The sequence below is a fragment of the Cryptomeria japonica genome, chromosome 9 (genome assembly GCF_030272615.1).
Source record: "Cryptomeria japonica chromosome 9, Sugi_1.0, whole genome shotgun sequence".
In the NCBI taxonomy this organism is placed as follows: Eukaryota; Viridiplantae; Streptophyta; class Pinopsida; order Cupressales; family Cupressaceae; genus Cryptomeria; species Cryptomeria japonica.
Genome location: NC_081413.1, coordinates 285,817,488 through 285,837,282, shown reverse-complemented (window position 1 = coordinate 285,837,282; position 19,795 = coordinate 285,817,488). Strand labels below are relative to the sequence as shown.

At 37.8% G+C, this 19,795-nt stretch overlaps 1 protein-coding gene across 5 annotated transcripts in view; it reads right to left on the bottom strand.

The window, feature by feature from the left end:
- Nucleotides 1-262: 262 nt before the first annotated feature.
- LOC131042140 (putative ABC transporter C family member 15) overlaps nt 263-19,795 on the bottom strand; it is a 216,200-nt gene continuing 196,667 nt past the window's right edge. For all 5 annotated transcript variants that reach the window (XM_057975462.2, XM_057975461.2, XM_057975460.2 and 2 more), the window contains 3 exons: nt 10,465-10,528; nt 10,073-10,312; nt 263-584 (listed from right to left, as the gene is read on the bottom strand). In XM_057975462.2, the coding sequence (XP_057831445.2) occupies nt 466-584; nt 10,073-10,312; nt 10,465-10,528 (423 nt within the window). In that variant the 3' untranslated portion in view covers nt 263-465. The remainder of the gene's footprint in view (nt 585-10,072; nt 10,313-10,464; nt 10,529-19,795) is intronic.

Here is a 19,795-nt window from a genome sequence, read left to right as displayed (position 1 = left end):
CTTGTATGTGGAGGATGTTAGTCTTGTATATTGACAGTGGTTTGGAGGGACATGGGAAATATTTAAAAAACATGATAATTTATGCAGTTGCCAATTCTAAGATGTTGACAAAGGTAGGGTTCTACACCATGTGGTGTCCTGGAGTAAGATTTGTGGGTTACCCACACCTTGTGTCTAGTTGCACATGCACAATCAAAAACATATAATATCGGATTACGCCAAGAAAATTCCAACGTTGATGCATGCCACATAGTCACGGGACGAAAGGAAGAAAACACACATTTTAAATTGTAAATTTGAAAAGAATAAGATCAACTCTGCCAAAATTATAGTATATCTTCTAAACACTTTATGTGGAAAAGAAATGTAATTAAGGTTATCAAAGAAATATCCACCATCGTCATATCTTTTCTTAATTTCGGTAATTGATATTTATTGAAACTGAACGTATATCTCTATAGAAGTCTAAATAGACTCAGCATCATGACTTCTTGAACGGTTCCAATATTCTGTGACAAGAGATTTGAAAATCGAAGAAGATTGTTTAAGCAAGGATGTGGGAGATCCAAATTCCCTTGCTTTCCCTGCAAAACAATTACCAATAAAAAAAAAGTCAATCTTCGAATATTGTGGTTATAAAATAAGATACAAAACAATTCTGCTCGAAACTAAGACTGTAGAAGTTTATGTATTTTAGAATTTGCTATTATTCAAATACATTATGAACAAATATCGAGTTCTTAGTAGATCATCTTTTGTTCTTATTTTGGGATGCTGAGATTAAGGGTTCAAATTCAATCCCAAAGTTATTGAATCAAGCGCCCACTTTAAAAGTCCTCTAAAACAAATTTAGCTGTAGATGGCTACACTCCCAGAAATACTATGAAATGCAAAAGACTAGCTGTTGGATACAAAAGTACAGACCACTTGAGAGCCAATGTGACAGACTAATGTAATCTAGAGGAATTATACATTCAGGCAGCTCAGTCCCCAGCTGGCCAACAAAAAAACCAAAACAATTGAGCAATTTTTTTTATACATTATACGGTTACCAATTTCATTGACCAAGTTTAACTTGTAATATTTGCAACTAAGAAAAATCGAAGAGATTCGAATGCTTGTTAATATTAAAATAGGCAAAATCACAACAGCAGGAATTTCTGAGTCAATCACTCGTGACAAAAGTAAACGAAGAAATTAGTATGATTTATGATATTATCATATTAGCAATAGAGCAAAATCACAAAGGTAAGAAGTTACGAGTGCATAGTTATGAATTATGGAATGAATGAATTAGTTTGGATGACTTCACCTGTAAGATGCTACCCCTCTTAATTTTATCCCTGAAATTTTCAACACTTTCTTCTCAGGAACATTTTATCAAACAGTTTGCATACTTCTGAGCTGAATAAGATTTTCTTTTTGTTTGCAGATTGTGTTTGTGTGTTCAAATTTGCATTGGTTCATTGCATAAAATTGTTGCACAGCATTATTGGAATGAAACTATAATAACACTTGGATTCCATGAACTCTATAGCTGACTGAGTTGCTATAACAAAAAATTTCATTACAAAATTATAGCAGAAAATTACAGAATTGAACAAATCAAATTCTAACCTCTTTCTCAGCCATAAACCCATTTTTGAAGAGATTTGTGTCTTCCTCATTGACTGAAATAATCAACGGCTAGTCATTTGATACAGAATAATCCACACCACTATCACCAGGTCGGCAACTTCAGTATTCTCTCTCTCTCTCTCTCTCTCTCTGATTTACAGTCATATAAACCCTCTTTCCATATTAATTTGTCATCCTTATATGCACAGTCATATAAACTCGGACTCGGCAAGCCCAATTCGACTAGTGACTCGGCTATGACTCGTCAACGACTCGGCAAAATAAAAAAACCCTTGAAATTAAGAGGATTTTAACGATTTAAAACTTGTTTGATGCACCTATTATATTGAATAAAGTCCAGCATTTCTGGCACCAGCATTTGTACCACCTCGCATCACTCTTGGAAGCATCTTGTCCACGAGCCCACAATCAGAAGTCCTGGTGCGAACTGCCTCACGTTCGGCAATCTGTCCACACACTCAAGAACAACCTGCTCTGATACCACTTGATGAGGGCAGAATCCGAGACTTAGAAAAACACAACAAATGAGACAATAAAAGATTATTTTATTATTATCTGCGAGCAATTTTCAATACATGCAGTTACAAAACAGGAGGATAAATCCTCATAGGCTGCAACACATTATAGCTTCAGAGTTTTCTGGAAATCCTTACAATGCAAATTTTCCATCTCCCAACTCACATCCAAAAACTCTCCCCAAAACTCACTCTAGAAATGGCCCACAAATTTCTTAAATAGCCTCTCCTTGACTTGGAGCCAACATTACAATTTAAAAATTTAAATTTGGCGGTCTAGTGCCAAAACAAAAATTTGAATTTCAAAAATTGAGCCAAATTTGAAACTGGAAACTTTCCAAAAAATGGTCCAACTTCCGACAGCCATAACTTTTGAACCGGTGATTGGATTGACGAGCCGTTTGAAGCGTCGGAAAGCTCTCTGAGTGAAGAATATGCTAATAGTCTTCTCTACCGATTCCTGCCATTCTCGGGGCCGTTTGATGCCTCAAATCTGACTCGAAATATTTTTTTTCAGTTTTCCAGTTTCACGTGATCGTTGACCCTTGCGTCCTTCGAGCCTGTGGACGCAAACGTTGATGTTGTTGCGTCCCTTGCCCTCGCTGCTGGTGAGGTTCCTAATGTTGCTCTCACTGTTGTCTCACTTCGATCTTGTCCTCCTTCCCCGTATGATATAGATTGGGAAAATGATGACCTGGTCGTTGAAGGCCTATAGGGCCCTATCTTTCTTTATCTTGTAGCATAGTATGTGTGCGCTTGATTGCGTTCCCTTGTGCTTGCTTTATATGTTTGTTCCCTCTCCGAGGACCCAAGCTACTCTGCAGGTGCTTGGATACGGGAGGTTGACTGCCTTTATTTGTTGTGCTCTCCTGGAGGACCCAAGTTACTGTCGGTGCTTGGATACAAGGGATTATTCGTTGTACAACTTCTATCTATTATCTCTTTCCTCTATCTGTCGTATCTTTCTTTTTTGATATTCGGGGACAATGCAAAGCGTTGGGGGCATTTTTAGCCTTCTTCCATGTTGACCCAAGTTTTTTATTTTATCTTTGTCTTCATGTGCTCTTCTTCAGATCTGAAAACTTTGGCGCTGTGACAATATACCCATCTCGCAGTTATATTACATATCTTTTCTCATTGCTATGGGTTCTGATGCCAAACTATCGGATCCCCCTGTCCTCTTGCATTCATCATCGACATTGTGGACATATATGTATGAAAGTCCACAGAAACATCTCGCTATATTGACGTGCCACAACTGCTCTTCTCCTTAGAATAACGTGCCTTTCATGCATATCATTCTAAGGGGAGACCATCATATCTACATTTCTGCATGATCTGCATTTGTTATTCAGTCCCTTGCATGCTCTTTGTCGATCACTTTTTCATGTTTGCCTAGGTGGGGGCCAAATCACTTGATCTTTTTCTTTTTCATGTTTGCCTAAGTGGGGGCCAAACCACTTGATCTTTCTTTTTATCATGTATTGCCTTTGTATGGACCAATCTACTAGTTATCAAATCTATATTTAATTGCCCAATCGCATGGTTATCTAGCATATCGCTACCCAAGCCGGCAAAATCATCGCCTTATCCCATGGCTATCTAGCGTATCGCTACCCATGTTGGCGCAATCTCACCCTATCGTATGGTTATCCATATTGGCATGATCTTGCAAACATCATCGCCCTATCGTATGGCTATCTAGCATAACGCACTTTGCTATCCATATTGGCGTATCTCATATCACGACGGCTGCTTATCTCATATCTTTGTAACAAGGGGTTTTCCTCCAAAGCGAGGTTCGTTTCTATTATACCATCTTATCTATCATCTATTTTAAATCTATCCTTTATCTTATCATTCGACATGTTAGTCTACAGCTAACGTGTTTGTGATGTATCGTTTAGCAATATCTATTTCAAACTTTGTTGGGGGCAACTTCGTCTGATCAACGAAATTTTGTTTCCCCGTCATAACTCTTTTCTTTATCTTCCTCTACTTTAGCTCCACATCTCTCAGCAAATATATGCTTGCTAATGTGGGGGCAAAAAGTAATATCAAAAATCACACCTTGTACAATTCATCACAACAAATGGCACCTTCCTCCGCATCATCGGAGGTCGTGTATCATTGTTTTTGTCTTCTTGCCCACCTAGATCACTTTGTCAGCTCCAAATTGGAATCCCACCAACTCTTTCAATCTGTCATCCTCGGGATATTAGCACGACGTAGAGACGTCCGTGTGACGCATTAGCATCTCGCGAATCCGACAATCCGTAGGTGGCCATTTGAGCATTATGCCTGTGCCCACAAGGAATTGTAACACTTCTGCATGCGCCCACCGACGTCGCTTTTAATTCTAGAGCCTATATCTCTCCCATTTGAAGGCATCTTTGAGGATCTTTTGGCATTTTGATCGCTTCTTGCAGGTTGGAGCTTTTAGCAATCTTCTTGGGCAATACTTACAAGTTATCACAAGACCACCATTGGTGTGACCTTTTGAAGAACACAAGGTGCCGTCTTCAAGAGTGTTGAGGGGAGTTTCTCTAACTCTTCTTGATTGAAAGATCCCCAATCCAATTTTCACCCAATCTGACCCAAATTAGGAGGTTTTGTGCAATGTTTATTTTTTGATAAGTCTTTGGCCAGCGTATGTTTGGATGGGGTTTGACTAGTTTTTGTTTTTGTTTTGATTGGTTTTAAAGTTTAAGCAAGATTCTTGAATATTGCATAAAAGAGATTGCTGATTTAACATAACAAAATGCATAACACATAAGGAAGATAATCAAGAACTTTCATTTTTGCTTAAAGAGCAATGAACATACCATTAACATGTGCTCATAGGTTTGATGTAAAATTCCAGCCAATAAAAATATAGAAATCAGCTCCAAGTAATGGTAAAACCCTGAATACACTCTAGGGTTTGAAATCCTTCATCCCAAAATGTAGTGGCTGACTAAAATAGAGCTGGAAATAGATAGTATTGACCTCTAGAAGGTCTGCCCAGCAACCAATTGCAGAAAATCTGCCTTCAAACTGATAGATCTGCTCATAAATCTTGAAAGAAGGCTACCATATGCAAACTGAAGTTGTATTCTAATGGAAACTGATACCCGAAGAGATGGGTTTTCGTCCAAATCCCCCAAATCTTCCAAAAGTTGGCGTTCCTGGAAGCCCTAAGCTACTGAAACCCTCATGCAAGCTACTGATTTGAAAATGGAGAGGTAAGAATGAATCCAAATGATAGGCAAAATGCCTTTTTATCTATTTTGGGGTTACAATTTGGCCTTAAAATCATAAAATATCCTTGAGGGTCTAATTTCTCATTGTGAACTTGGCCCCGTTTTAAAAAACAACTTAAGTTACTAGGATGGGGGCACTTTTCACTATTCCTCTTATGTTTCTTTGTTACTATTCACTTTTTACTATTCACGTAAGGGCAACTTTAATATTTCAATTTTAATCATGGTTTCACCCCAAAACTCCAAACTGAAAGGCTCGTAAAGCTCCTTGCTGTGCTCCACAACCCTCGGTTGGGTCCCAACCCACACTGCTAGCCTACGGAACCCTAATAGGAGGCCAACCTCCACTATAGTCTGATATGCCTAAGGAAGGGACATTACATTGATTCATTTGCACATCTATAATCTCTCATTTTCAATCTATTTATTATCTTAATCGTATCTCTTTTATCTTTATCATTTCGATTTTCCCCGTTGCTACTATCTGGGTTGTCCGTGGAGGTGGAAACATCAAAACAAGGGTCTAACTGAGGCAGACTCCAAAACACAACCCCCAACATTTTATCTTTTTGTTTGTGTGTAGGCTTATAGTGGTGGAAAAGCTATCGTCTTGCAAGAGGCTTCAATCATGGACTGATTGTGAGCTTCTATCATTTTCCTTCATTTTGTTCTTTTATTTCGTATTTTGCAATATCCTGTTTATTTTGTTTTGCCGCATCAGTTAGTTGATAGTTTAGTTATTTTTGTCACTGTCATATGGATTTTGTACTCTGTCCGTATAGGACGACAACATGCCGCGCTAGTGTCCTGATTCTCCATGCTTGTCCCGAAGACAGAGACTAAGCAGAGTCATTCGACAGTTTCATTTATTGTTCGATAGCTTAATTCTGCATTTTATCCCCTGGCTCACCCTTAGCACCAGTTTGAGTGAGGTAGCGGTGGACAAGTTTGTTTTCTAGGATTTGTCATCTTAGAGGTAGCAAATCTCCTCCTCTACAAATAGTATGCTCATTTTCTAATTTATGTTATTGTACTGAATTGAGTGGGTGCAGACATTCCCCACTCAATTAGTTTGTTTATCTTTAAAGGCAATTGCATATTTTGGTTAAAGTTGCATGCATGTAATTTGAAGCTAACATTCAGCATTAGTATATCTTGTTCCAATTATATCAAAAGCAAAAAATCAGGGGTGGCCATTGCATGCCCACCAAAGAAAAAATAGATGAAATATTTACAAAAACTCTACCAAGAGAAAGTTTTGAGTTTCTTAGACAAAGATTGGGTGTACTACCCTATCCTTCTAAGGAGTAAGGGGGAGTTCTTTCTTCATACCCTTTGCCATTGACGTCAAAGGGAGAGAAGATTAGTAAGGGGGAGATTGGAGCAAGAAGAAGCATTGAACTGAGGGGAAGCAATCATTTATAGGTTATGGTTGCCATCAATGACAAAGGGGGAGATTGTTGAAGATTTGTCATTGATGTCATGAGAAGACTACCTACCATAAAAGAAGACAGCCATCCATATTCCAATGATGGTTCAAAACAGCCACCGACTATAGGGAGCAGTGATTGAATTAAGTTTAGAAAAACAATAATACTGTTTTGAATTAAGTTAACTAATAATACATATTGTAAGAATATTAGTTTGATTAGAAATCAAATTGTCTAAAGGCTGCGACTCTATTCTTAGCAGCGATTATAGTATCTCAGTCAACGTGTCAAGGAAAGTGCAGTGACTATCATATGAAAAAGGCAGTGTGTTTATGTTGCAAACAATAAGACATATATCGACAAAGTAAATGAGGAATTAGTTTGCTAGGCAGACAAATCGAATAGTTTTGGAAAGGCACGAATTTGGAAGAGACCCGTTTCTTGAAGAACTCACGTCCAAAGCAATGAATAGCAAAGATAATAAAAGATGATTATAAGAGACAAATATCATGTTCAAAAGCTGCGATTAGAGGTGACAATCATAATTTGTTTATTAGAAGCAAAAGGACATGTCAGTTCAATGAGACATAACTGTTAGAACTGAAGGTATATATAGAAATTGGTAATGGAATGATTGGTGTTGTTGAAATGATACGGGCTGAAAGTATATATTTGATTGGAGCGAATCAATTTGTGTTTGCACATACCACTATCAGACTTTTTGGTCTGAGTTGCATCAAATTAAAGATAGAGATAAAGGCTGCATATAAAGAGAATTAAGTAAGGAAAGAAGGCAGATTTTTTATCAGACCTGTAGCATAATGAAGGCAGATTTTTATCAGACCTGTAGCTTAATGGAGGCAGATTTTTTATCAGACCTGTAGCATACCTGAAGGCAGATTGGAGTGAAAATAAATCAGATTGATAAAGAAGTAAATGAGAGGTTGGTGCCTCTACCAATTGTAATCATCATATATATACTTATATATATAATAATATATTTAAAGCTTTTGTGTCAGCTGTATATATTTGTGTTATTTGGCAATATATATATTGTTGAAATTAAATTCTGAAAAAGGTGTGTTGTACTGATTCACCCACCCCACGTCCCCTCTCAGTACAACTGTGGGACCAACTACATCAGCGCTACAAGCCAAGTTATCTTTGTATGTTTGGTAAAATGGAAATATTTGATGTATTTTGAGGAAGTTTTGATTGTTATATGTTGTTGATTTTGTTGAAGATTATAACATGCTCCAAGAGAATGTTTGATGTTGTTGTGGGTTGCACCTGCTGTATCAGACCTAGAGCAGTATATTATGTCTTATTCTTCTTATCTACCTTGATTCAAGGAGAAATAAGAATGTTTCAGCTTTCCGTTTGGTTGTGTTGGTGTGGAATGTTTTCAGCAATAATTCCATTGGGTTGTGTTGGTGTGCATCCGCAAAGTGACTACAATTGTGTGGATAGTGTTTCTAGTGTGTTATCAGTAGTGTATAAATCTGATGTTTGTGACAACAATGTTCTCGTCAACATATATTCATCTTTGTTAGGCATTGCAAAAATCCATTAACTATTGTGAGCTTAATATTCCCTTGTTATTTGGTTTTATGAGCTAATTCAGTGTGTTGCAGCAATGTTTATTTACGACCTAAAATTACAGTTGAGTACATTCTTATCTTTGTCATGTTGTAATGCATTTCATAACTACTTTGTAAACTTTGGAATAGCACCGAAGGGCTATTTGCATGCATTTCATATTGTAGGAATGGTCAATTTACCATCAATTATTGAAGCATTCTCATACAGCTCATTTTGGCAATAAAGTTGGCATTATCAACCATTTTGATCTAAGTCAAGCTTAGACATTCTGCAAATGGATTGCATTGCATTCAGGTAGTCTGCCAAAGAGTTTTTGATTAGGCTGACTCAGTTTCTTGCATATTCTAGTCAGCTTGCCGCCATTCATCTTCTTGCATACATCATAGATAGTGTGTGGCTGAAGCACTATATGCTCTCACCTTGCCATCACCAAGATCTGGGTGATCAAAAAGTGTGGAGGCATTGCATATGCATATCATATTTTGCAAAAAAATAAAAAATAAAAGTAGGGTGGGTTGTTGCATCATCAATCTCATTATGTGCGTTATTGCCATTACTGCTACATTTTTGGTTTCGAAATGATATCCTCTAATAGTGATTCCAACAACCTTTATGTGACATTTTTGAATGCTGCTCCTTTTGTAGATATCATTTTCAAATGCCTAGATATCATTGTTTCTCTATAATTAAACAAGTCTTGACAAACATCCTCATGTAACTACCCAAGGTAGTAAAAACTGGCCATGCTTTTGTTTTACCCATACCAAATTTTACCTTCCAAGTCATTTTTGTACTTAAGTGTCATTCCATCTTTGTATCCATTATTCGTACTATAAATTGTGTTTCCCCTTCAATGAAAATACCCGAAACATTCAACTAGTCCATTTTAGACCCTTTAAGGTCATACTTCAACATTTTCCAATAAAAGTCATCCTTTTCAAGGCCTTAGTGTCTTGTGTATCCAAAAAAAAGTTTGTGTGAAAATATCCAAACTACCATCAAAAAAATTTGTCAAAATGTTACTAAAATTTTGCCACTCATGCAAAAAAAAATGAAAAATGACAAAACTGTCAAAATTGCATGTTACAAACAACTTTAATTGTATTCACTTATGTAAATGTTCGAAAAAATAGTGAAAGAGAAAAAAAGGGTGATACATATGACTTTGCCCACTTTGTCATTTTGGAAAAAGAGAAAGAGTTTCTCAAATGAACCGTTCACATAATTTTGTTCCAAATGTCACTTTTGCAAGAAAGTGGGAAAAAAGAAAAACTATCTCAAAAAGGCATATTTCACAATTTTTGCCACAAATGTTGAAATCTTTTAGTAAGTCATTGATAACTTGCAGACTTTTCTAGAAGGTGGAGAGAATTTTGCTAGGGTATGTTTTATAGGTGAGACTTGCAAAGTATCTCATCCTGCAAATTTAGTTCAGTTCAAACTCGCCGAGTTTGCAAACTATGCTTTGAATGTCACTTATATCATGCATATGCCAAATGAAATGACAATGTGTTTTCAACTCTGGAATTTAGAAAACTAAGAATTTTCAACACATGGCATAAAAAAGATTGCAAGTATTAGAACAAATAAACTAATACAAAGAAAATATAAGAAAATGTAAACCTATTTTGACAAATTTACTTACCTGCATCCAAGACAAGGATATTATCACAGCCCATTACATTTGGTACTCTATGTGCAATAATGATAACTGTACAGTCTGCAAACTCAGTCTTAATTATATTCTGAAGCAATAAATCTGTCTCAGTATCAATTGATGCGGTTGCCTCATCTAGAATAACAATACGACTTTGTCTTAAAATGACTCTTCCAAGACAAATAAGTTGTCGTTGCCCCATACTCCAGTTGTCTCCGTTTTCAGACACTGTGACATGAGAGCAAATGCTTTTAAATAGGAAGGCAAGGGAATACACAGAAAGGTAAACTGATTCATATTTGAATGGAGCAAATTATAGGAATATCACTTTGACTACATATGCATACAATCATATGGTGAACATCATTTTACATGCGTACCAGGAGCATCGAGCTTTTCTTCCTTTTGAGAAATTACATCAGTTAAGAGACACTTCTCCAGTGTCTGCAAAAGCATTAAATACTGTTATAATTAATAAAAAATATGAAGGATGAAATGAAGAGACTAATCACAAGATGACCAAAATCTTTGTCTAAACTCCTACAAAAAGCGAAACAGTTAAAATGTATATTAGCTAAAAAAATATGTATATCCTTTTTAATTATAAAGGTGAATGAACCTCCTCTCAAACAAGAATTATACTTGAAAAGAGAAAGAAAAAAAATTAAAATTCAACCAATGAAGCACTAAAAGCATCACTAAGGTTCAGAAAATGAAAAATCCTATACAGATCAGGCAATAATGAACAGGGGCATACACTTTCTTGTACAAATGAATCAAAGAAGATACAGTTTTGACAGGTTGAGTCTAATTGATGATTTTACAATGGTCATATTATAATTGATTTCATGTTAAATAAGTAAAAATGACGTTTGGTAAGAAAGAATCACACTTTGTTGCAGTCTTAAAAAACCAATGGAATATTCCAGAATTATGTGATACTGTTATAAGTTATATCCCAAGTGAAAGCTAGACATGAATGGGGATGACATCAAATTAAAGATATAAAAACTAATATTATTAGAAACTTGTTGGGTTAAGTTTTTCTAATATTAGAGTTTTAAAAAATAGATTATTAGGATCTATTAAGGCTCCCCAAGCCCCCAACCCTACTAAAACAGGAAATCTATCTCACCATAACATATAGAAAAAATTACTGTTTATGACAATACCATTTAAAGACACTTACATAAACCCTAAAAACCTATAACAGTTGCATAACACAAAAAAAATAGATAAATTTTGCGACCACCAAAAACCATACAGCCTAGGAAAATTATGCCACAGAATACCAGTACCATTAAAAGATAAGAGACCAACTTCATCATATCAGCAACCACGAAAACTAACATATGAAAAAGAGAAAGCTCCATTGGCTCCAGAGCATAGTCACTCCTTAGAGGTGTTGTCTTCACCCTCACAAAAATCAACTATAAACCCCACTGCTGAATACCGGAGTAGCCTCCAATATAGACACAAACACACTTAAGATAGGCATAACAGCATGAACCTTGAACCCTTCATAATCATTGTTCCCCACACAACGCTGGTCAAGAAACCATCCTCCAGCTTTGGCATGGTGAAGCGTGAAGCCACTAGTCAACTTCAATGTGTCATTATAAAAAGAAAGCACCATGTACCTCATGTCATTCAAAGATCCTGGCAAAACTACTCAGATATCTTGTTAACCATGTGTGATTCATGCGTCTCATCGTCCAACTGCAATATTAGGGATTCTATCTCAACACCTGAGCATTGTCACCTATGCTTACCAAAAAAACATAATTTGGCTCTCTTGAGAACATCATACTTAACATATCGACATTGAACCCCTCATCCAAAACCGAAATCTCTACAATACACTGCCTAATTGCTACATTCTCCACAACCTATTTCAATTTATTCTTAAAATCTTCAAGAATCATAACACGTTCTAAAGCAACCGATGTCTGCAAATCCCTCCTCACCTAGCATTGCCTCAACTAGTTGCAGATTGGCCACTTCTTCACAATTAAAAATCTACTTTAAGTTTAAACAATGGTGTGTAATTGAGCCTTGCCTAAGCAAGTCCCTTGATGACTCTCCCATAGCCATGGAATGCAAATAAAGCACACTAACCAACAACAAAGACCCTACACCCACAAATTAGGCCAATCTTGAAAAGCCAAACAGACTTACCAGAATACCACTATAACTCTGATTGATTCCTTGCATGACAACCTACACATTAAACAAGCTCCTCACCAAGCTCCATGAGACACGATATAGTCATAGGGAAAAATATTGACAAACAGCAGTATTGCATTGCGAGAATTGAGACACTATATGCTAGATTTTGAAACACATGTCATTGTTCAAATAAATACAGTGAAACATATGTTAGAAAAACTCACTTTTCTAGTTGTGGTTCTTGATGAGGGTAATGTCCCCGTTTTCAGGTTCTCTTGCATATAGTTGACAATGACCTTTTGGATGTGCCTAAACTTGATCAGAGTAATTATTTGATGCTACCAGTAAGCTTAGATGGTTTAGAGGACTCATATGACACTTTCAAATGTTATTTTTGGCTTCCAGTGTGTTCTCCAACATTCTTGGAGGGAGCATCTATTTATGGTAATTCACTCGATCAAATCCGATTATCATCATTCTTCATTGGGATCACTCCTACATAGTCCGTTTTCAATTTTGATGCATTTCAACCATTTGCACAACTTGCGTATAATTTTGAGCTATATTTAATTAATTTTACTAATGTTTCCATTTTAAATAAAATAATTTATCGGCAACCTCATATTATAGCTTGCTGGAACCAAGATAGAAAGTTTTAAATGTTGGGACGCTCAAAAGTGACTTTAAATGTCAAAAATGTTTTAAGAATGAATTAAACCACTTTTCGACAATATAATGCTTATTTAATTATTAGAGTGATTTTATAATTGAGTTTTCTAGAAAGTTCTTAAAAAAGCTTATAACAAGGGGTTTGAGAGCTCATTTGGTATTATGCAGATTATTCTATTTCTACGATTGAAACCCTTGTGGTGTGAGAGATCTAACTTGGTTCACCTCAACCTCTAGAGGATGAAAACCCTTTAGAGAAGATCAATTTAGATGGTGAAAGATTCCTCCCAAGTTGATAGTACGAGAAATCATGCTTCTTTCTAGCATTTGCACTTCAATAGCTATGGTTCGAAATTTAAGAGGTCTTCTTAGAAGACAAATTTCTTTTGTGGTTTTGAAATTTTGCAAGTTGCTTGTGCTTGGACGCCTTGAGGTATAATGTATTAAAGTTGCTTTTGATGGTAAGAAGATTGAATGAATATTTTAATGTATTGTGAAGATATTGCTGGGTGCTGCTACTCACAGAGTATTGTAGCTTGGTTTATGCTCATTGCTGATCAAATTGGGCAATTTTTAAAAGTGAAAGGACATGGGAAGGTGTCAAGGGCAGCAACACTAATTTAAATATTGGACATGAGCTGCCTTGAGCCGCTGCAACCTAAGTTGTCGGGTTTGTGTGATTTAGGCCCATAACATGAACCGGGCCTGCGTGGGTCTAGGTTCGTGTTGGGTCCGTGCCTGGTCTGGCCAAAGTTCACCCCAGGGAACCTAGGGCCCTTGGGGTGAACCCTGGCCGGACTCAGGCAAACCCAAGCGCGAACCTGAGTGAACCTAGGCGACCAGCTGGGTTAAGTCACATCAAAGTGACTTTTAACATTTAAAAATTAATTTGTTTTGCCATTTAAAAGCAAAAACCCTAATCCGCCCCTTGCTAAATACATTTGAGACATAAAATAACTTCATTTGCTCATCTATTCTCTCTTAGTTTCATTTTGGCATTTTGAAGGGCAAGTGATTATTTTCGAAGGAGATTGTTCGTGGAGTGCTTGACAAAGGTGGAGAGCTTGCACAAAGGAGATTCAAGCACTTAAAGTAAGCATTCATCCTTATTCTTTGATCTTTTAACGAATTTTTTCAAGTTTTTTTTTAATTTTTTTTATAGAAAAAGATAAACAAGTTCTATTGTTTTTTATAATGTTTTTTCATACTTATTAGGTTTTACATTGCGTAATATTGCATTTTTTTTTCTAATTTAAAAATATTTAATTTCTTATAATAGCAAAAAACAAAATGGCAACAAGTTCGAATTCAGTGGGTGGGGGTTACAAGACTCAAAACCAAAAATTTAAAATTGATAGAGGATCTCCTTTATGGAATTATACTACAATGCATCAATAATTTCCAGGAGGTGGGGGATATGGATGGACTTGTAATTTTTGTAAAACCAATTATAGGTTCTCATATTATCGAGTGAGACGTCACTTTTATGGCCCTACTGGGAAAGCGATTAAAATGTGAGTAGGGCCAGATGAGAAAGGGTTGTCTGAATCACAAATTGCAGCATTCATTAGAGAACAAGAAGATGTTGATCAAGCTATAGAAAGAGAAAAACTAAGAGCTAATCCATCTGCAAGCAAAACACCAATGACTTTACTTGATGATCATGCACTACCAGAAAAGGCCCCCCATCACCCTTTCTTGGAGATACCCACTATGCAAGATGAAGTTGAAGTAGAAAATTCCCTTCTTTCTTGCAAAAGAGGCCCATTGGAGAAAGCATTCAAAATGGAATCAAGAAATATTGCAGAGCAAAAAATTGCATGTTGCCTCTATGCCAATGGCCTTCCTTTCAACTTGGTAAGATCACCATATTGGCAGGAGATGGTGACGGCAATCAATAATGCACCTACTAGTTTCAGAAGTCCTGGGTATGAAAAGATGTGCACCACCTTATTGGCAAGAGAGAAGAATTTTGAAGACCAATCTTGGGTTGAATCGGGTGTTTCTATTGTTTCTGATGGATGGAAGGATTGAAAATAGTTCAGTCACTTGAGGATCTTTGGTTGTCCAATGTATGTTCATGTACCCAAAGACAAAAGAACCAAGTTGGAACCTTCTGGCAAGAGAGGAATATTTGTGGGCTACAGTGAAACCTCTAAAGCCTACCGAATTTACATTCTTGATCAGAAGCAAATAGAAGTGAGCAGAGATGTTACATTTGAGGAAGATGTTGCATTCAAAAAATCTAAAGGTTCATACATGGAGATAGATGATGAAAATCAAGAGTCTCCTCAAGACATGGACATTGATCATACCCTCGAGATTCAGAGGCTATTGAACCTGATACAGATGATGATCCAATTGAACCCCTGGATCCTACTGATGGGCCTAGAGATATTGTTATGACTCGAAAGAGACCTCTTTGGGCAAGGAACACTATGCAGGAGGCAGAAAATTTAGCGGCTCCTAGAGGCACATTCAGAGAAAGTAAAAGACCACAGAGATTCTCTAGCTATGTTGCATTGATGTGTAATCTTATTGAGATTGAACATTCTAGTGTTGAGAAAGCCTCAAAGCAGCAAGTATGGAAAGATGTTATGGATAAAGAATATCAATCCATTATTAAAAATGATGTTTGGGATATTGTACCTAGACCTGAAGGAAAGTCGGTTGTATCTTCCAAGTGGCTATACAAGATTAAGCATGTAGCTAATGGAAGCATTGAGAAGTACAAGGCTAGATTTGTGGCTTGTGGTTTCTCTCGAAAAGAAGGAATAGACTATGAAGAAACATTTGCTCCAGTCGCTCGCTATACTTCCATTAGAACCATCATTGCCATTGCAACAACTAAGGGATGGAAGCTACATCAGATGGATGTGAAGACAACCTTTCTCAATGGTGTAATTGAAGAAGAGGTCTACATTGAGCAACCTGAAGGTTTTGTAATTCATTGGAAAAAGTCTCATGTATGTGTTGACGTGTATTTTGTACACAATCATACACAGAATAAAATACCCAAGGGTACCTTATCCTCTCTTGAATAAAGCCTCTGATTGCTGAAGATGTCACAAAAAGGATCAATCAGGGTGACTCCAATGTTCTTTTATGTAGGGTCTCTACGTGTGGATAAGGTACCCTTGGGTATTTTATTCTGTGTATGATTGTGTACAAAATACACGTCAACAGAATTGGCGCTAGAAGGAGGGCTCTTGGACCACAAATCCAAAGGAACAGTACTATCCAGAAAATTTACCAAAAAAAAAAGAGGAATACATTTCAAGCATGATCATGAATCACGATGGTGTTGCCACATGAAGGATTGAATCAAGTAGTGCAACCTAATTTGGAGATAGGCAACATTCAAGAAGATATTGTTTCCGGATTGAATCACCTAGCGTGGAACGTAAGGAGAAGTGAAGCTGAGTATAACAGAGTGAGAATCATCTTGGAACAAGAAGAAGATAGGGCTGAAGAACACCGAAGAATCGCAACTAGAGAGCTTCGCAATCAAAGGAACTTATAGTAGTCTCCGCAAGACAAATCTTCACGCTGGATCGCATTGGTTCTTTCTCGCCCGAGAAACATCAAAGGATATTGAGGTCGACACCAGGCGTCAAAAATCTGAGCGAGCTTCCGTTTACTTCAAGGTCGAAGCGAGTCAAGAGAGAAGATACTCCCAAAGAATTCGAGCTAAGATTGGAGGAATCTCCTGAGTCATCACAAGCTCCGTCCCTTCAAGAACAAGTACAAGCGGCAATTCAAGCAAGTATCCAAGCAATTTCTCAACCGACGAGCCAAGCCAGTTCATCAAGTCTCTTGACAAGTTTTCAAACTCCGAGAAACACAATGGCACACCATGCTCCTCCTCCTCCTCCCCCTGCTCATGCACTTAATGGTGCTACTTGGCTAATCAACAATCCATCACCATTGGAATTTGCAGTCTATCATGATATGCCAAAGAATCCAGAACACTTTTGTTCCAAATTCAATGTCAGTGATTTCAATCGTACAGCAGAGGATCATATCAAGATGTTCGAGGATCATCTTCGTAACAGACAAATCGAATATGGAGATGTAGCATGTAGGCTTTTTCCCTACTCATTGGGAGAAGAGGCGTACTTCTGGTTCATTCATTTGCCTATAGGGTCAATTAGGACTTGGGACGCAATGAAGGATGCATTTATTGCTAAGTTTGGTATACCAACCACGCCGGCCGAGTTGTAAAGACAATTTGTTGAAATCCGAAGGAGAGAACATGAACCAATCACCTCTTTCAACAATAGGTTCCACCGCGCATACACTATGTTACGACATCCCTACCTCATTGTTGACCCAAGGGAAATCTATTATGGAGCCCTAGATCATCTTACCGTCATGTTTGTAAGGACACATCCTATACCAAATGACCTAAACGCAGCATATGCGAAAGCTATTGAGGTCAGTAAACACATGGGACAAAATATTACTGGGCCACTATTACATATGGGACCTATCGCAGCTCCAAATCAAATGCAAGCAGTTGGTATGGCATTGGCCAACCAAACCCCAGTTATGAATCCCATTCCACAGGCAACATATCCTAGTATGCAGCCGGCAAACCAGTTGGTGCCTCATCCCGGAGTTCCACTTTCACAAGCCCCACCAGCACAACCTGTGTACCTGCAAAACGCAACAAACTCATCAAGAACACAGGAAGAAAAGGATGAAATGAAAGAGTTGATTGAACAAGTCAAAAAGCTGTCAACCGAAGTAACTCATCTAAGGAATCAGAATAATCAACTCCAAAGCATGCAGAGGGCCAACCATGGCCAACATACAAACAATCAAAATTTGCAAGGAAATAATAATCAAGGTTTCAGGAACAATTATCAGGGAAATAACAACCAAGGCTTTCAGAAGAGACAATGGAATACCGCTCCTAATAATGGAAACGTGGTGACGCCACTAGATAACCCATCAAGTTCCCAGAATCAAGAAAATCCTCCTACCAGTAAAGTTTTTTTAGCAGAAGCAGCCTTGTCTAGTTGGTGTAGACTCCACAATACAAACCAGCATTCTGAGTTGCAGTGTCCTGAGTTCAAAATCGCAGCCAACATATTCCAGCAAGAGATGCGTAGTAATGATCCACCTGAAAATCCACCCACGACTGGATATGAAATGGTCCCAACTACACGGTATGATCAAGCCATGATTGTGGAAAGCTACAGATATTCACAAGAAGAAGACGACCAGACTCGAAATGGGAGATTTCCACCAGAATCTGCTAATGGACCGATGGTACCTCCGGGTTCCCAGTTCCCACCTGCATCCGCAAATGGACCCGTTGAAGACTCAGAGTATTATTTTCCACCTTTAAACAACAGTGTCTTAGTTGAAGGAATAAAGGAGGTATTCCACCAGTCCTCAGGAGTTGTGAATCAAAGAGTTTATCATAGAAATCAGAGAAATCAAGAACCCCTGACTACATCAATTCCTCCAAACAATTTCTCTACTCCTCCAGATCCACAAGCCAGTAATAACCCAGAGTATCCTCAACTTACGCGAGAATATAGGCAAAAGAATGTTGCGCCTCCCATGGGCAATGAAATGAAAAGATTGGCTACGTTGGTGTTAGAAGAACTCAAGTAAGTCAAAGTTAGTCTACCACTCTATGAGTTACTCAAGATCTCAGAAATCAAAGATGCAGTGATCAATAGTCTAAGTGAGTCTAGTACAGTAAGGTCGAATGTTCAGGACTTGGCCAACAAAGCTCAAGCTACCATCAATATGACCCAAGAGGAAGCCGACAACAAAGAGCAACCTGAACAAGACGAATGCATGGTCCAGACCATAGCTTTCCCAGCCAAAAAAGAAGATATGTTGGAAGGAAAGGTGTTACTCAAAAGGGGCGAGACTAAGAAAACTCAACTTGCCATCAAAGAAAGCCTCACCACTAGTCAGATTCTTCCAGAAAAGGAGGTCGCCGTTAAGAAGGATGTGGTCAAGAGAGGGAAATCTCCAAACAAGACCGATCACTCAAAAGAGGAAGGCCTCGCCAAGAATGACAATCCGAAGGTCAATGAAGTGAAACATCAAGAACACAGTAGGGATTCTTCAGCCCTTTCCCAAGGAAAAGATGAACCCGCCCCGTTCCTGCTATCAGTTAGAATTTTCGGGAAATTACTACATAACTGCCTTTATGACTCAGGAGCTTCCAGCAATGTGATGCCCCTGGCTGTTTGTCAAAGACTAGGAATAACTCTTGCTCCCACTAAAAGAAAAGTCACTCAGCTAGACAAGACAGAAGTTCCAGTCATGGGAGAGTTGAACAATATTCATATGCAATTAGCTGCGGACCCGAGGGTTCAAAATTTCATAGACATATCAGTCGTAGATATTCCTGATTCATATGGGATGCTTCTGAGTAGAGATTGGTCACGAAAATTGAATGGGTATGTGTCAACTGATTTTGCACATATGTGGCTACCATGGAGAGGAGTCCCAAATCAAATCAAAATTGACAGCACTCCAAGATTGAGACTTATGATAACCGAGTATGGGGAAGACAATGAAGTCCTGTTCTTAGAATCAGATTTGGGGACATACAAGCCTAAAATCGGAGAGGTCCTGATGATACAAAACATACAAGACAAAGATGGTCAGCAAGAAGTGATAGAATCTACAGAAATTGTTGTGGAAAGTGACCAAGGATCCGACCAAGAAGATGATGGAATGTTTGAAAATTTCAGAAAATTCGTACATAGGAACGTACAACAAAGTGTGCAACTGGGTAACTTGGCATCCGTTCGAGATCTGCTCCTTCCGAACTGGTGTAGGATACATAATGCCGTCCATTCAGAGCTATCCTGTGCTTTGTGCCAAACTGCATTAGAG